Here is an 18,280-nt window from a genome sequence, read left to right on the forward strand (position 1 = left end):
AAGGGTGACCTGCAGCCAGTGACGGGGAAAGACTGCCACTTACTGGCAGCCTCCGGAACTGGATGGAGTGTATTGACACTTAATTGTATCTTTCGCAAGCTCTTAACCTTTACACCCTGTCAATAAAAACCCCATTAACATTTAAAAGAGATGTTTCTGGGTGTTCACTTGGAATAAGAGTTGGAAAACACTCCAAGAAATGGATTCTGTATTAATATCACATCTGTCCCAGATCTCCAACACTGTTCACTTTCCTTCCACGGTGCCAACACCAAGCTAGCTGGTAGGTGGGAACAGGGCAGCTCTGCGGTTGGCCCCCAAGAGCCAGGGAGTCCCCCAAGCTGACCCCCGGGGTGGCAGTGGCACCTAACAAGAACTTCCGCCTTGTTTTCTCTCTCCGTTCTTTGTCCTTTCGGACTCTGCTCACGCATCACATCCAGAAAGTTCCCTAAGCTCTCTGGTGGGATGAGAACCCTGCTCTGTGCTCCTCTGGCCCTCCATGTTCCTCCACCTGGAGGCCCTCGGCTCACTGCATCACCCCTGTCTACTTACTGACTTGCCTTCTACCCAGTGATGGGCCATGTGCTGTGAGGGCATGCGCTGTGTGCCCATCTATTCGTTCCTGTGTGCATGCGTTCATTCATTCCTTACTGAATGCCCACCACGTGCCAAGCATTGGGGTATGAAGAACAAGGCAGACGGAGCCTCCCTGGCCTCTTCCAGCTCGCTGTATTGTCTACCCTACTCGTCCTCACATACCCATGCCTGTCCTGTGTGGTACTCAACAAATGTTGGATGGATGGATGTGTCCCCTCCTTCAATATCACTTAATTAACTTAATGACTTCCTGCGAGGATTAAACTCATGCTGTTAAAATGCTGTGACTTCCTCTGGATCTCTGATGCAAGCCAGCAACCTTTCAGCCTCACCCGGCCAACATAGGCATTTTGTTTGGCGAAAGTGTGTAGTTTTTTAAAAAAAAAAAAAAAAAAAACACTGCATTTGTGGCTAACGTTTAAAATTGGGAACATTTCACATAAATCTTTTTCTGGCTTCTCTAGAAAAATGAACGCACATTTCTGCACAGCAGGGGTGAGCCAGAGCTGAGTACCTAAGCTTCCCTTAGACATGGTGGGCACACTTCAATTTGCCACAACCCCCACTATCTCCGATTTCTCTATCACTGAGGCCAAAAGCTGCTGGGGATCATGTCGGCTGAGCTGCTGTTTTTCCTGCCCCAGCCAGCTTCACTCAGGACTCTGACTTGCTCTACGTGTGGCTCAACTGAAGACCCCCGGGGGTTACGCGCGTGTCATCCAAGAAATACGTCTATGATGAGCTACAACACAAATGAATGGGCCATTTTATTGATTTTTACCTCCTAATAGTGGATACAGGTTGCTGTGGTTTCCAGCAGGGATCTCAGATGCAAAGGGAAGTGAAGAAAACAGATGAATCCCTAGGGTACCTCACCATGGAACCAAACACCATGTCAACTGGAACTCTTCTTGCAAACGAAGGCTGAAGATCAAGAATGACATTCTCACACCACAGCACAGCTTAAATACTTCTTTGACAAAAATATAAATTATATTTGACTCAGAAAATAAATTCTGTTCAGCAGAGTGACAGGAGGGTCCATTCATTGCATTGCACGAGGGGCTCTACTGAGGGATGAGGATGGGTGCAGGATGCCACAGTGACAAGGGACATGGGGTGCGGGGCCAGCAGCACAGGCTGAAGTTAGCTGACGCATGCTTTTGGCTTTTATCCCACAGGTGGGTGGTGGCCAGACCCCTGGCTGTGGCCTGTCCCAAGTGAGACTCCTCCTCTTCCTCCTCACGTCCGCCTTGTCTTCTGTTTCTTGGCTTGTCTCTTTGCATCTTCTGGGCCGCTATTGTCAGAGGCTGCCTGGCCGAGCGCGCGGACTCCCTGTAGCCGGCTTGTCAACTGCAGCAGCAAAGGAATGAGCTGGAAAAGAGAGAAAGTATGAGAAAGAGGGGTACAAAGAGGAGGCTTCTGCCAGATGAAAAGCGGAACCTCACTTCTCAACACACCTTCTTCAGACATGATGAGCAGCTGCCACGTGCTAGTGGGTGGGTTTCAGTTCAAACGAGGCAGGCCTCTGTACTAGTGAGTTCCCAGGGATGGGCTGGCCTCTCTCCGGGACCAACATGTCCCTAGACGTATTCCAGGTTTAAGGATTAGGAGATGTTACAGAAGTTTACAGTCTTGAAAGGAGACCTAAGTCTGCACTTGAGGCCTTCACGGGCCCTCCCAAACCTGAAATGTGATTTCTGTGACCCTGTACATCCCTTTGCTATCACTCCTGCAGCTGTGAGGACTCGCTCTCCCTGACATGCCCTCCGTCTCCTGAAGCCTCTGGCTTTCCTACCTTGTCATGGTTGTAACCGGCAAGCAGAACCAGCAGCGTCAATGGCAGGGCAATGTAGGATCCTTGTGCGATGTCCTGTTCAGGCAGCTTCCTCTGCAAACACCGAGAGCCCCGTCACTCCTCACCAAGGCCACATGCTTGTCCATCATCCACAATGCCATAGCCACCACCCACCCAGCCTTCCAAAGTGGCTACCCGAGGACACCCAGGGGGCCTCATGATCCAAATTCTTTCTATCCAAAGGAAGGAACCAAAGTGATTTGGATATATTTTCCCATGAATCCTCTTCTGCCCAAACCTTCACTATTTGCTTCTGAAACTCAGGGACAAAGAGATTCCAATGACAAGGTATTCCTCAGCCTCTGGATGCTCCTCCCAACTGAGGAAATGAAGAGATGCAGCTATCAGGGAGTCTTGGTGGTTGAAAAGCAATTGGGTCTCAGTTTGTTGAGTCCCAGCAACATGCAGGTTCTTAGTCCCACAAGGACGTATCAAGAACCTACAGTTCTAGACCCAGGGCACACAGTGATGGGCAGCTATTCCCAGCCACTACAGTCTAGTGAGGAAGCAAAGCAGGCACTGCTACTAGCATCCCTGTGGTCATTCTCCCTTTCTCCCAATAGAACCCCCAACTTTTATCTGGGCCATTGACAATATAGACCACCTTTCCCAGCCTCCCCTGCAGCAGGCACAGCCCTGGAACTAAATTCTGGCCAATGCCTGGCTGCACCCTAGGGAAGTGGTGTGCCCTCCCTTTTGCTGGGCGGACAGCATTTGGCCAATTGCCCCATTTTGGAGAAAAGCAATGCACTGGAACAGCACAATGAGACAGAAGGCCTGGGTCCCCTCACGCCTTGGAGCTACCAGACTATCTCTGCACTAGTCACTCCTGAACACTTGACATGAGACAGACATTTCCATCTTGCTAAAGCCCCTGAAATGCTGGGTTCTAATGCATCAAGTGAACCTATATCCCATTAGCCCACTCTACTCTCATAAAGGCAACAAATAAATGAAAGGAGAACTTCCCAATAATGATAAAAACAAGTTAATGAGCCAGAGCAACGTTCTCAGTGTAGGGTACCGGGACTCCTCTCTCAGAGGTTCCCGAGGCCACAGCTATTTTCATACAATAGTAAGATGTGACGTGCCTTTTCCGCCCTCATTCGTTCACAAGCGCACAGCGCACTTTTCCAGAGGCTACGTACTCTGACGTCATCACGCCTACAGCTAATGGAATGTGTGGCTTGTGGGTTCTTGTGTTTTCAACATCTCAGTTTTAATTACTAATATGATAAATATACACAGAGATAATCCATGCAAACTCAAACTCTTTAAAATCCTCAATAATTTTTAACAGTATAAAGGGGTCCTGCAACCAACACATCCGAGAACTGCTGGGCTAGAGAGTGACTGTGGGGGCCACTGTACCTGGGATGCCCTTTCATAAATGAAAGAATAAGGGCAGGAACAGATTTCCAGTCTAGGCTCAGGTCCCAGGCCTTACTGGGTAAACTCAGGCAACCACGTTGAGACTCAGTTTACTCAACTATGACATGGAGATCGTATGAACAACACCCAGTGGGGGCGGACGCTGTGAAACTTGATGAAAGGCGTATGTGAAATGCTCAGCAGGGCATGGAATACTGAGTAAAATCCAGTCACAAGGCTGTGGGCAGTCACATCAACAAAGAAGGAAACCAATGTGCTCACAAAGCCCCCGTGAATGTGCAATGCTGAGCCACTCATCACGCGGAGGGCAGAACAAGGTGGAAACCATGTGGCTTGAGACAAGCCGCCTCACTTGAGTCCTGGTTCTGCTAACACTCGGTAAGTGACTCAATCTTTCTGGGCTTCTGTGAAAATTGGAGGAACAGCACACCTGCTCGAAGGCTTGTTGTGAGGATCAACCTGTGAGGGCCCTGTACAGGGTGGCACAGAGTGGGCGCTTTCTTCATTCATCACTTTGCCCTGCTCGGGAATCCAAGCCCCGGCAGGCACAGTTTCTCACATTCTCAGAAGTGACAGGTAGCAACTACGAGGCTGGGCTGCTCAGCCACCACCAAGCAGTATCTCTACATTCCTGCCACTGGCTCCCAGGTGTGTCCCTGAGCCCGGATGAGTTGTCTCCTAGGGGACCCTGAGAATGTCGCTGCCTGCAGCTGTCAATGGCCTTCACAGAAGCCTCTCCCAGCCACTGGGGTCACAGTGCAGCCCCAAGCAAAGGTAAGTGGTTCTTATATATGCTTATCTTTCTGGAACTTTTTTTTTTTTTTTTTTTTGAGACAGAGTCTTGCTCTGTCGCCCACGCTGGAGTGCACTGGGGCTATCTTAGCTCACTATAAACTCTGCATCCCAGGTTCACAATTCTCCTGCCTCAGCCTCTCGAGTAGCTGGGATTACAGGTGCGTGCTACCATGCCTGGCCAAATTTTGTATTGTTAGTAGAGATGGGGTTTCACTTTCACCACATCGCCCAGGCTGGTCTCGAACTCCTGACCTCAAATGATCTGCCCACGTCAGCCTCCTAAAATGTTGGGATTACAGGCATGAGCCACCACACCTAGCCTTCTCCGGCATTTTCTAACCAGGTCTCTACTGTGAGGAAGAAGGAAGTGCTTCCTCCTGGGTCATGAGAAAAACTCTCTTGTTCAGGTAAGATAATATTTACAGGCTCACTGAGCATGAACCACTCTTCACAGAAGCCCGGAATCAGCAGCAGAGCTCTGCTCAAGCCCTAGCTCTGCTCCGCGTGAGCTGGTGACCTTGGGCTGCTCACATCTCCTTCTAGGTTCCCATCTTCCCATCTCTAAATGAGAGGTAATTCCTGTCCACCTTCCATGCAGGATGGCGTTTAAAAAGCATGAAATGATAACTGGATAGCATGTGGAAAAAGACAATCTGGAGCCATACTTCACACCTATACCAGGAAAAACTCCAAATGGATAGAGATTTAAATGTAAAAAGAGAAACCATAAAAGTCTTCCTAAAAAAAACACGATAAATTCCTGTAAAAGCTGGGAATGAAGAAAACCTTCCTATGACTCTAAAATCCAGAAGCAATAAGAAAAATATCAATACATTTAACATAGAAGGAAAGTAAATCTTTGCATAAGCCAAGTGAAAAGATAAATGACAAGTTGGGAAAAATACATACAACAGACATTACAAAGGGTTAATATTCCTAATATACAAAGAGCTGAAAACGGTTGAAAAAGACCAAAAATTCTATAGAAAAATAGGTTAAATGGTTCACAGAAAATACAAATGGCTCTTAACCACATGAAAAGAGAGAAATGCAAATTAAAAGTACACTGAGATAATATCACTTCTCATCTATTAGACTGCAAAAATTGAAAAATTTGACAACATACTCTGCTGGGGAAAAAAGGGTACTCATTCACTGCTGGCAGGAATACAAAACAGTAAAATCCCCATGGAAGGGAAGTGGCCGTATCAATCAAAATTCCGTATGCATTTACCCTTTGACTCAGCAATTCCACTTCTGGGAATCTATTCCAAAGAGAGACTGACGAACATTCAAAAACATGCATGCGTAAGGCAATTCATTAAAGGGTTATGTATAATAGCGGAAAACCAGTAACAACACAAATGCCCCTCAACCAGGGGCTAATTGAATATCCTACACGTAGTGCCACGATCTGAATGTGTCTGTGCCTACAGAATTCATAGGTTGAACCCTAATCCATAATGTGATAGTGTCAAGAGGACACCCTTTTTAGGAGGTGATTAAGTCAGGGATTAATGCCCCTGTAAGAGTGGCCTGAGGGAACTTGTTTGCCCCTTTCCGCCTTGTGGGGACACAGCTAGGTGGCACCATCTATGAAGTAGACAGCAAGTCCTCGCCAGACCCCAAATCTGCCAATGTCTTGATCTTGGACTTCCCAGCCTCTAGTACTGTAAGAAATAAATGTTTGTTGTTTATAAGTTACCCAGTCTAAGATACAAAATAGCAGCCCAAATGGCCTAAGACATATGGTATATCCACACAGAGGAATGCTGTGCAGTTATCAAAAAAGGAATAAGGAGGATTGGAAGATATTGTTCCATTTACAGTTATATTTTTTGAAAACAATAAAGTTCTTATTCTGCCCACTGAAAAGGCCTAGAAGCAACGACCAACACAGTAGCTATGAGGCCAGATTTTTGTTTTTTAACGCAGATTCCTGTGCTACACTTTCACCCCGTCAAGTTCAGATTCAGCAGTCCTGCGGCTGAGCCCTGGTCTCTGTTTTTGTTATTGCTGATGTGTCTGTTTAATTATCAGGTAACAATACTGCATCTGAGCTTTAGGAATCACTAAACAATTTTATCAAGAAGGTAAAAGATCCGTGTATGTTTTGTTTGTTCCACTGTTCCAGCCTATCAGATACAGGACAGACCGTATGCAATAGATACACATATTGCAAATAATAAGGGCCACATATTGCAATGAATTAAGCAATAAATTAAGTTTCTTTTAACCCACAGGTATTCTGTCCATCTGTTGTTGGTTTTTTTTTTCCTTGCAATTTATTTGTCAAACAAATCAGGCTCCAGGTGGTTGTCCTGCATCCCTGTAGAGTCACTTGCATGCTCCTGGGTCCTCCCTATTTCCTGTAAAGTAGCAGTTGGTTCTAGAGGTTTGCGTGGCCATGTACCATGTGCTCCCTCATGGAGGAGCACATGCCACACCAGCGACGGGGTAGTGGTGTCCCTCCTCCCCCAAAATCATTCCTGAGCCACCGATCTAAACAATTACACTGCTCTTTTACCAGTTTCCTCCTCAAAGGGAATCGCAGGCATCAGTGCTCAGAAAAGCTAAAAACAATCTGGGGAAGCCCAGAATCCAGAAGGCAGAATGAGAAAGTGACCCAATGCCAGGAGCCCTTTAAATATCTGCCCTGCAACCTGCGATCTGGAACACAGGTTGTATGGACGCGCCTTCTCTCACCACCCCATGGATTGCTTTTTTTTTTTTTTTCTAGAGAAAGGATCTCACTCTGTTACCCAAGCTGGAGTGCAGGGGCACGATCATGGCTCACCGAGGACTCAACCTCCCAGGCCCAGGTGATCCTCCCACCTCAGCCTCCCGAGTAGCCAGGACTATAGGTGCATTCCACCACACCCGGTTAATTTTTGTATTTTTTGTAGAGATGGGGTTTTATCCTATTGCCCAGGCTGCTCTGAAACTCCTGGGCTCAAGAGATCCACCAGCCTTGGCCTCCCAAAGTGCTGGGATTACAGGCATGAGCCACCAAACCCAGCCCATGGATTTTTTTTTAACTCCCTCTTTTACTTACCATCGGATTAAAAATCAAGGTGATGTGTTTATGGTAGCCCACTGCAGTGAAAGAAACTTGAGGCAAGATGTAGTCATACTGGGATCTGGGGAGTGTGGAGTCCAGAAGCACAACATAGTTCTGTGCACACATGGGAAGAAGTTATTTTTATAAGGACAGCTCTGGCAAAGAAAATGAAAACTAAAACCTAACGTATGGCTGTGATGTAAAGAACTTTATGTTTTTAAAGAAATCCCCAAGACTACACATCCAAACTAAGGTTGCTGCCTTCAAAGTAGCAACCTGAGTGGGCTGTTCCATCAGTGGCGGGCATGTGTCCCCAGTGTCTCTGAGACTGTGGCTTCTGATAAGGCTGTCAGAGCCTACAGCCTTTTTATGAGCACTCAACCTTGACAATTACGGTCCTCTGAGGATCTGACTTTATGAAACACAAAAAAATTATTATGAGCCAATTCTGATGAGGGAGGTAGGTGATATATAACTGAGGATCCACAATGAGACTGACTTCTAAGGGTTGATGCTTGAGAGGCTCATAAGCTGGCAAATCCTAAAAATACAGCATCCCTGGAACGGCACCAGGGGCAGCCACAGCTCTGTGTGCTGAGCACCGACCAGCTGCCAGGCACCATGCACCGACCAGCTGCCAGGCACCATGCACGTTGCATGAGGCCCGCGGCTGCTCTGCTTTCTACCACTGGCAAGGTCGGGATCATCACCCTGTCTTATAGATGAGGAAGGTCAAGCATGAAGAGACTAAGAGTAACTTGTCCAGGGTCACTCAGCTAAGAAGGCTGCCGCACATCTATGAAGGCTCTGAACTCAGGGGAAGTGTGACCCCAAAGCCCAAGATGTTTCCACATTGCTGTAGAAAGTGACTATTTCAACACCCCTGGAGAAAGAGGAGGAGAAAATTCCGTGACAGCCTGTTTCATTATTTTGCAGCCATTTTCCACAGAGAGAGGGCCAGAGTAGATCATCTTCACGGCAGGTGGTAAGGAGCGAGGAGAGGGAACATCACCCCCTAGGCTCACACTTGACATCCTCAGGCTAAGACCACCAGAAAAGAACCAAATTCTTTGCAAAGTTTGCACTCCCCACACCAACTACAAGTTAGCTCTGTCCAAACAGAACTGATAATAAGCACTTTATAATCAGTAAATGACATCCAGAATAATGGCTGAAAACCGCTCAGTTCCAAGGAGGGAGACATCCAGATTGATGGAACCCAAAGGACACCAAAAAGGTGGAGCTGCAAGTGTTCTACACGACACACGTTATAATCAGATTATCAAAGACAGAGAGAACGTTCAAAGCAGCAAGAGAAAAGCAATTCATCTCATTCAAGGGATCCCTCATCATAAGGAAAGTGTGTTTCCTTAAACTAAATAGCAGAATGTTAAAATAGAGAAATTTTTTAAAATTACAAGGCATTTTTAAAAGTGGGCTTCTTAGCAGGAAAGCATGGGGTGATATGTTCAAAGTGCAAGAGTTGATCATGCCCAACAGTAGGCCTTGGTTAAATAAATCATGGCGTTTCCTAGTTTATGGACTACTGTCCATAAAAATCATAGTATGAAAGATTTGGCCGGGCATGGGGGCTCACGCCTATAATCTCAGCACTTTGGGAGGCCGAGGCAGGTGGATCACGAGGTCAGGAGATCAAGACCATCCTGGCTAACACGGTGAAACCCCGTCTCTACTAAAAATACAAAAAAAAAAAAAATTAGCCAGGCATGGCGGTGCGTGCCTGTAGTCCCGGCTACTTCGGAGGCTGAGGCAGGAGAATGGCGTGAACCCAGGAGGCAGAGTTTGCAGTGAGCCGAGATTGCGCCACTGCACTCTAGCCTGGGCAACAAGGCGAGACTCCATCTCAAAAAAAGAAAAAAAAAAGATTTGATGATGAGGAACAGATTTGTGTAAATTCTTCATTGAAAAGCACAGATTACAAAACAACGTACAAAACAGTGTCAGTTTTGAATTATTAAAATAAATGTCTATTTATATTTATACATGCATGCACACACGTGCCTGAAAAAAGACCCAAAGGGTACCAATCACCACGTTAGCAGTGGCTATTTCTGGATGATGGGCTTATGTCTTCTTTTTTCCAAAATCTCCTGCCATGAATATGTATTCTTTTTGTAAATAGAAAAACAATGAAGAAAAAATAATCCCCACAGAACCCAACCTCTTTTGATTCAGACAGCGCATTTCTGCAGAGTGGTATTTAGGGAAAAAAGGAGAGAACTGTGCTTCCTTAAACTAAATAGCAGAACTATGAAAACAAAGGCAGAAGGTAGAATCCGGCCACAGGCATTACCTCGCCGTCTCTGAGCAGCGGGGGGAAATGGAAGAACAGGGACTGGCCAAGGGAAACTGTCTGGATCGGATTGTCGAGGTTTTCGCTTTTGTAAAGCTTGACCTGGAGAGAGAAACAAAGCCAGACATGCTTTGAAACTGAAACACAATCAATATTTCATAGCAGACATCCTCAGGACAGCCGCTCTCTGGGTAGGTGTCTTTGGAAACATGGATATTTGAAAAAGAAAGCTCCCTCCATAGACACCACACATCTCTCTGTCATCTGAGACTCCATCCAGTTATGCACCATGCACAGAAATTAAGATTCAAATCAGATTCTGACTACCCATGTTCTTGCTCAAAATAGTAATATAAGTTAATATAATAGTAATATTAAAAATAGCTTCTAACATGTGTTGAACATCTATCTGTAATATGCCAGGCAGGCGCCAGACATTTTATCTACATTATCGCCAATCCTGACTACAAAACAGGCATTGTTATTATCCCTATGGAGACCCAGAGAGCCAAAGTCACCTAAGGTCACAGAACTTACACATGGTGGAGCCTGGGACTCAACCCCCTGAGGACTCCTGAGGGTCCTTCCCGCCCTGCACTGCCTCATCATATGATGTCACCTTAACTCCACCAATCTGTTAAACTCAAAATGCATTCCATCATGAATGTGGCTCTCCACGCTGCTTCAGGAGGCACTGGAGTACTTTGTTTCTGGCTTTATTTCTGGGGTTGTTGCCTGTTCTCACTCCCACATGGGATGGGGCATGAGCAGGGCTAAGGTGCAGTCCTGGCTGATGGCAAAGGCTGTGAGGATGCCACACTGCACCTGCCACAAGAGAATGCCAGGACCACCTCCCTGGGCCCACGCTGGCACCTTTCTACATAATACACAAGGGGAATTTTCCTAAAATGAAAGTCACAGACTGAAGGTTATGGGTCACATCGAAGATCCCGTATGTGTTCTTTTGTCTTCTATAACATCTTAAGTAAATCGGAATTCACCAACTATATTTAAAAATCAGGTGATTTCAAATAATTCTAATTTCCAGCTTCTCTGGAAAACCGGGAAGTGACACCAACCCTGAGCCACAATTCCAACACAGCAACACTCAGGAGCGAGAGAGTGGCACTCTCCCCTCCTCTCTGCCTCTTCCCCTCCCCTGTGCCCCTCATGGATGGGGCAGGAGTTCCCCAGTTTGCCCCCCACCCTACCCAACCCTCTGCACTCTCTGACATTACCTGCCCGGTCCCTACAAGCACACGCCTGCAAGCCCTGGACAGAGTGGACTAAAGCCCACACAAGCTTTCTCGCCCATGCCAAATACTTAACTGCTTATAAAATTACAAGTGCATCTTAACAATATGCCCCCAGAGCAAATCATTAACATCCGCAGAGGGTCTGCAGGGTATTTTATAAACATTTCTTCATTAATGGTAACATGGAGATTTTGCTAGAGCTGAATAAGATAATAAGAGGTCTCTGAGTCCAAAATCTAGGTTTTGCAGAGGACAAAGTTGAAGCATGTGGAAATGAAGTGACTGGCCAAGGCAGCGAGGTGAGTCACTACTGGAGACAAGAGAAAGCCCAGACCACCTGCTCTCCAGCCCAACGCCCACCACTTCTGATACTGTTTGGATATTTGTCCCTGCCCAAATCTCGTGTTGAATTGTAATCCCCCGTGCTGGAGGTAGGGCCTGGTGGGAGATTATTGGATCTTGGGGGTGGATCCCTCGTGGCTTGGTGCTGTCTTCGTTATAGAGGTCTTGTGAGATCTGATCATTTAAAAGTGTGTGGCACCATGTCCCAACTCTCTCTCTTTTGCTCCAGCTTCTGCCACATGACATGCCTGCTCCCACTTCACTTTCTGCCATGATTGGAAGCCTCCTGAGGCCTCCCCAGAAGCAGATGCCACTATGCTTCCTGTACAACCTACAGAACGAGGAGCCAATGAAACCTCTTTTCTTATAAATTATCCAGCCTCAGGCATTTCTTTATACCAATGCAAGAACGTCTAATACGACCTCCACTCCAGAGAAAATTTTAAGTTACAAGGCACTTTCTTTAAAATTGCCTTTCCACGTTAGATTCCATATTGTATAGATCTTTGATCATTGATCTACTATAATTCTTTGGAAGATTAACTGATGGCAGACAGTTATCTGAAACTGGAACACATTCTCTCCCACAATTGGCAATCACTATCCCAAATACGTGTTGTGGTCCGAGGTTCTTAAATCTCAACTTCAACCCTCAGCAGGTGGCACTCTGGAGCACCCCAACCTGTCACACCTAAGGCACGAGACAGGCACGAAACCAAAAATATCCATTCGTACTTGTCTCAAAGCCAAAGGGAACACAATATTTGGAGCTTAAAAGTCTGGTCTTACCCATAATGTAGGAAGGTATTCAGAGGAAGTGATCACATTTCCACTTAAATCGAATTGATTAATCTGCCGGAAAACTATGATGTTTACATCATCGATGTCATTATTCCCAACCTAGAGAGAGAAAGAGGGAATGCCAGTAATGAGAAAGCTGGTGGAGGGACTTCTATGCCAGCCATCCAATGGCCTGAGAGCTGCTTCACGGCAAACTTTACTTCTTACATTAAGGAAGCGAAGTTTGTCATTGAGTACCCTACATCCAAGGTCACAAACTGACAGAAGACGGCTATCCCTGGCCTGTAGACACATTTCATTTTGACAGCACAGTATTTTTTTTCTAAGTTTTAATTACTTGCCAACATGTTAAAAATTAAAAATTTTCATATATCAAGCCAGATTTTCCAGCTTCTCTTAAAAAAAGGAGAAGGATGCTCTTCCCTGTTAGAGCAGGGGCAGAGCCACAGCACCCCCTCTGCATGGGGTCTGTACATGGGGTTTGCGAGACCCCAGAGGGCCGGACCCCTTCCCTTTCATACCTGTCCGGCCACAGTCCACATTATGCTAGTGATCCTGGCCTAAGTTACTACACCGAGAACATGCAAAGCATTTTGGTGTGAGATGCAGTCATCCCAGCCATTTATAATGCCAACACCGTAAAGACGTCAAGGAAATCCACTTCCAGTCCGGTGTGGTGGCTCATGCCTGTAATCCCAGCACTTTGGGAGGCTGAAGCGGGCAGATGACCTGAGGTCAGGAGTTCAAGACCAGTCTGGCCAACATGGTGAAACCCCGTCTCTACTAAAAATACAGAAATTAGCCGGGTGTGATGGCATATGCCTGTAGTCCCAGCTACAGGCTGAGGTGGGAAAATCACTTGAACCCACAAGGAGGAGGTTGCAGTGAGCCAAGATCGCGGCACTGTACTCCATCCTGGGTAACAGTGTGAGACTCCGTCTCAAAAAAAAAAAAAAAAAAGAAAATCCACTTCCTAGGTCAAAAGTTCTAACTGGCCCAACATCCTCCCTCACAATCTTCATGCATAAGAAGCCACCTAAATAAAGCCACTAAGAGGCTGCCCCTCTTGCCCTACCTAAGCCCTCTAGTTTTCCCAATGAGAGTTATTCAGTGAGAGAAAAGCCTTACTTCAAATGATTCCCAGGCCACATCCTGTGACTCGAAGGACGTCCTCTTTAGGGATTAATTTAGCTAGGTCATGATCTTGAGTATCAAAAGACTCTGCCCACGAAATGGGAGCAGGAAAAAGGTCATCTGAACCTAAGATAACTGGGTGGCCGTGCCACCCATTAAGCCCATGTTCTATTATTGTCCCTTGATTTGAAATGCTGCTTAGGCCTTAAGATCCTTAACTCGCGGAATAATGATCAGAGCTTACAGGGCAAGTCGGGGGGAGGATGCAACAGTTCCAATTTCCTTTCTGGATACATGACAGCAACGCTGTTCATTAAAAACCCACGTAAGATGCTTCTTGTGAAGATGACACTATTCTAAGAGGACTCTTAATTAGGATGAAAGTTCCCCCCACCACAGATGAAAGGCAGACAGCCAGAGGAGACGGGAGGACTTCTGATCAGGGAGGCACCCACACCCATGTGCAGCGGCAGCACTGAATGCCTTACCTCAATCACCCGATGGTGTGGGAGCGCCCGCTCAATGTGGTCGTTGCCTTCTGCCTTGAGCTGAACATGGTACACACACCCTGGCTGCAAATAAACTCACGAGTCAGTTCTCTAGAAAGGGGGCTTGTCGTATCATGCCTGGTCCAAGCCTGGTTTGGCTGCACTAGGTCACTAAGACAGGAGCATTTCTCTCCCCTCATTTCCTAACCTGTGGCCTGTTAACCTTAAGAGTCCAGAGTTCCTTTAAGAACACCCCTAGTGCTGACACATCTGAAATTTTGCGACTCCTTCAATCCCAACTCAGTTTCATTTTCTCCTACCCCAAATAAAGCAAATTTGGTTTCTTATTTCAGAATTCCAAGCTTACTGTGTGCTCTTACTCTTCTAAGATGTTTTTCCTCTCCATCTGCCCCTCCCCTCTACCTGTATATACACATTGATGGATATCTGGAATGTCCACTGTAAGCATTCCCAAATGCTTGTGTTGGGTATTATTTCTGGAAAGTGGGAATTTTTGACTTCTCTTTTTAAAATTTCAGTGATCGGGCAACCCTGAGTCTGCCTTCCCCCATGGCTACAATAAGCTGGAGCCAAGTGACAGGCTGTGTCCCTTTCCACAGGCCGTGCCCACTCCACAGCCCTCACCACTCCCTATCATTCGCCCAGCCTCCTCCCCCCCGTTCATACTGCTCTTCTGGCTCCACAGGCATTTGGCTTGAGCCCTGGCATAAGCCATGGCCACACACTGCTAGGGAAAAGCCCCACCAAACCCATGGTTTTCAAACTCCATTGCGCCACAGATCCTTGATCTGACCTGTTGGCTAGAAAAAAGGCAAACTCTACCAATTAAAGGTAAGAACTGGGAGGGCTCCAGAGCCCCACCCCCAGCCCTCTCGCCTACCCCACTCCTGGCAGTCTCGGGGCCACCACAAGACACTTCTGGACACAGGATGAAAGAAAAGTCCCCAAGAAAACACGTTCCAAGTCTCACCAGCAATCCACGTAATCTGAACTTGCCCTCCTCATCTGTCACTGTGTCTTCTCCGTAAATGCTGCAGTCATTCTGGCCCACCGCTTCCACAGCAACCCCTTGTTCGGGCTCTCCGTTTAAGGAAGACACTGTGCCATAGCAACTAGTATGGCAAGAAAAGGCACGAATGAGATATTCTCATGGTTATCTGAAGGACCCAAGTGTTTCCCATTTACCAACAATTACAGGGCAAAATAGCTCAGTGGAGAACTGTGCCTCAACGACCCAGGCAACTCGGTATGGCCGGCCCACTTCCAAACCACACCTTCCTGCCAGACAGATAAGCGGCCATCAATTTCTCTTCTCATACATCTTGAGGGACGCTCTGGAAAATTGTAATTTAAGAAGGCTAAAGCTTTATTTTTTCTAGGCTTTATTTGAAATAATGGAGCTTTCAATAACATGGAAATAACTCACTTTCTGTTACACTCCACATATTCAGTAGAAAATGGTCCATTTTTCTAAACCCAATCTTTCCAATTACTCTTCCTCTAAAGTGATTCTTATAAGTGTACAAAAAATACACATATATGTGTGTGTGTCTGTGTGTATACATGCATGTATGTATGCATCTCTCTATCTATAGATGTGTATCTTTTTTATTTTTTATTTTTATTTTTTTGTAGAGACGGGGTCTTGCTATGTTGCCTAGGCTGGTCTTGAACTTCTGGACACAAGTGAACTTCCCACTTCAGCCTCCAAAAGTGCTGGGATTATAGGTGTGAGCCACTGTGCCTTGCCAGACACTAATGTGTATCTATCTATCTACAGCTGGAAACATTCAGAAAAACTGGAAGTACTGGTTGTCTCCCAGAAGAGGAACTTGGGTGGCTAGGAGACGAGACAGAGGGGAAATTTTACACTATACTCTTTTCAGCATTTTGAAGTTTTACTCAACTGAGCACATTTTCTCCTTTTAATAATTTAATTCAGGTTTGAAACTCTTTTAAAAAATAAAAGTGGCCAGGCGTGGTGGCTCACGCCTGTAATCCCAACACTTTGGGAGACTGAGGCAGGCAGATCATCTGAGATCAGGAGTTCGAGATCAGCCTGGCCAACAAACTGAAACCTTGTCTCTACTAAAAATAGAAGAATTAGCCAGGCATGGTGGCAGTCCCAGCTACTTGGGAGGCCGAGACAAGAGAATTGCTGGAACCCGGAGGCAAAAGTTGCAGTGAGCCAAGACTGCGCCATTGTACTCCAGCCTGGGCAAGAAGAATGAAACTCCGTCTCAAAAAATAAAAAATAAGTAAAAGCTTTTAGCAATTCAATAGGCTCTCTCAAGCCAATTCCAAAATAGGAAATTCGAGACTGAACCACCAGGTTGAGCTCCTAGGAGAGAAGGGCAGCAGTCAAAACTCCTTTGCCCTCATATCTCGTCTCCCTTCCCTCCCAAGTAAAATCAATGTGAAGCCTGGGATGCATTTCCAGGCAACAGAAGCCTGAATGAGATTCGCCAGCCCAGCCGTGGAAGAGTGGGGTGGCCGGGGCACTTACCTGTAAGCAGTTCGGTACCCCGTGATGGTGATCTTCAGGTTCTGGCCTTCCTGCACCTCGATCATCTGTGAGGATGGCTCAAACCGGAACTCCTTCATCATGGGTTTGAAGTAATACTGGCCAGGGCTCTGCCAAGATAATCACACTGAGCCTCAGCAGCCACATCTAGGCATGGATTAAAAGTGAGGGGCGAAGGTCACGATGGACCAGAATTACACCAGGGGAGCGCCACGGCTTCCCAGGCAGCCAGAAATGGTAACCCTCTCTCTATAATCACCACTCACAATCGGGTAATGGCAATCACAACTCTAACAACGGCAGCTGATGGTATCACCTGCCTGCAATGACTCTGAGAGGTAGAAGTCATATTTAATTTTTTTTTTTTTTTTTTTGAGACACGGCCTGACTCTGTGCCCCAGGATGGGGTGCACAATCATAGCACACCGTAGTCTCAACCTTCTGGGCTCAAGCAAATCTCCCACCTCGGCCTCCTGAGTACCTGGAACCACAGGCATGCACCACCATGCCCAGCCAATTTTTTTATTTTTTGTAGAGATGGGGTCTTCCTACGTTGCTGGTCTCAAACTCACAAGCTGAAGCGATCCTACTGCATCACCCTCCCAAAGCGGTGGGATTACAGGCATGGGCGACCATACCTGGCCCATATTTGAATTTAATGAATAAAGAAACTGAGGCTCAGAGAGGCAAAGTAACTTGCCTGATATGACACAGCAAGTAAGGAGCAGTCTGCATCACTGAAAAGTGGTGTCTTCAGATGCCCCCGCTGCCCGGTCTCCAATAGCCCCGTAACTGACAAGATGACCAACTAACACACACTTCCTGAATCCCCACCAGTCAGGGCTTCTGACTGCATCTTGAAAGAAAAACTGCTGCTCTCTTCCCACCAGGTGGAATGTGCTTTTCAGAAGAAACGCAAGCTAACCACCAAACAAGACTCAGCATCATAAACATGATTCCGTGGCAAAACAAGAAGACGCCTAAGAGAGCAGCCGTTGTGGCCAGGGAAATTAATTACACTCTCTTAGTGACAAGCGGGTGATCAGAAAACAAGAGGCGCCTGTGGAAGGGAACATGAATCAGCAGCATTAAGTTCAAGTAAGAGCAATACTCTAATGACTGTGGGCCCCCAAGAAACTGAAACCACTCCACATTGGTTTTCTCTTCTCACGTTGTCAAGCAACACATAAGTCTCGCATACTACATCCTGGCTCTCTCTCAGGGAAGACAGGCAGGTGGTAAACTGCAGAACATGTTACCAGGTTTGAGAATGTCAGAATGCCGTTGTCCTGGGTCAAGAGGTTGGAACGAAACAGGCCACCACTCAGGGATAAGAGGACTCCCGGGAGCGGCTGGTCATCCTCAGCTTTTATCTGGGGATGAGAAGGTGAGACCAGAGTAAGGTTAAACTCCTACTAACTATGAAGATAACAATTCCACAAGTCAAGAGGTCATTCTTTTAAGGTTTTTTTCTTTTATTGTTACTCAGAGGAGGACAGGGGACCTAATCTTTCTTCCCACAGGTAACTAATGTTATTAGTTTTGTAAGTTTGCTGTGTAGCCTTCTAGAACTTTTTTTTTTTTTTTTTTTTCAGACAGGGTCTTGCTCTGTCACCCAGGCTGGAGTGCAGTGGCACAATCTGGGCTCACTACAACCTTCGCCTCCCTAGCTCAAGCAACCCTCCAGCTTTAACATC

General features: G+C 46.5%; 1 protein-coding gene across 1 annotated transcript; it reads right to left on the minus strand.

Annotated features, from left to right (window-relative positions):
• Positions 1-1,335: 1,335 nt before the first annotated feature.
• On the minus strand, positions 1,336-17,975 carry LOC116462572 (BOS complex subunit NOMO1). The gene is made up of 9 exons (XM_032145193.2): positions 17,843-17,975; positions 16,566-16,693; positions 15,030-15,171; positions 14,039-14,122; positions 12,405-12,515; positions 10,018-10,119; positions 7,698-7,817; positions 2,396-2,488; positions 1,336-1,971 (listed from the first exon to the last, which is right to left on the minus strand). The coding sequence occupies exons 2-9, from the start codon at positions 16,664-16,666 to the stop codon at positions 1,840-1,842; spliced, it is 885 nt and encodes a 294-aa protein (XP_032001084.1). The 5' UTR covers positions 16,667-16,693; positions 17,843-17,975; the 3' UTR covers positions 1,336-1,839.
• Between the last annotated feature and the right edge of the window lie 305 nt (positions 17,976-18,280).

This window comes from Hylobates moloch, unplaced genomic scaffold, assembly GCF_009828535.3.
Source record: "Hylobates moloch isolate HMO894 unplaced genomic scaffold, HMol_V3 SCAFFOLD_23, whole genome shotgun sequence".
Taxonomy (NCBI): Eukaryota; Metazoa; Chordata; class Mammalia; order Primates; family Hylobatidae; genus Hylobates; species Hylobates moloch.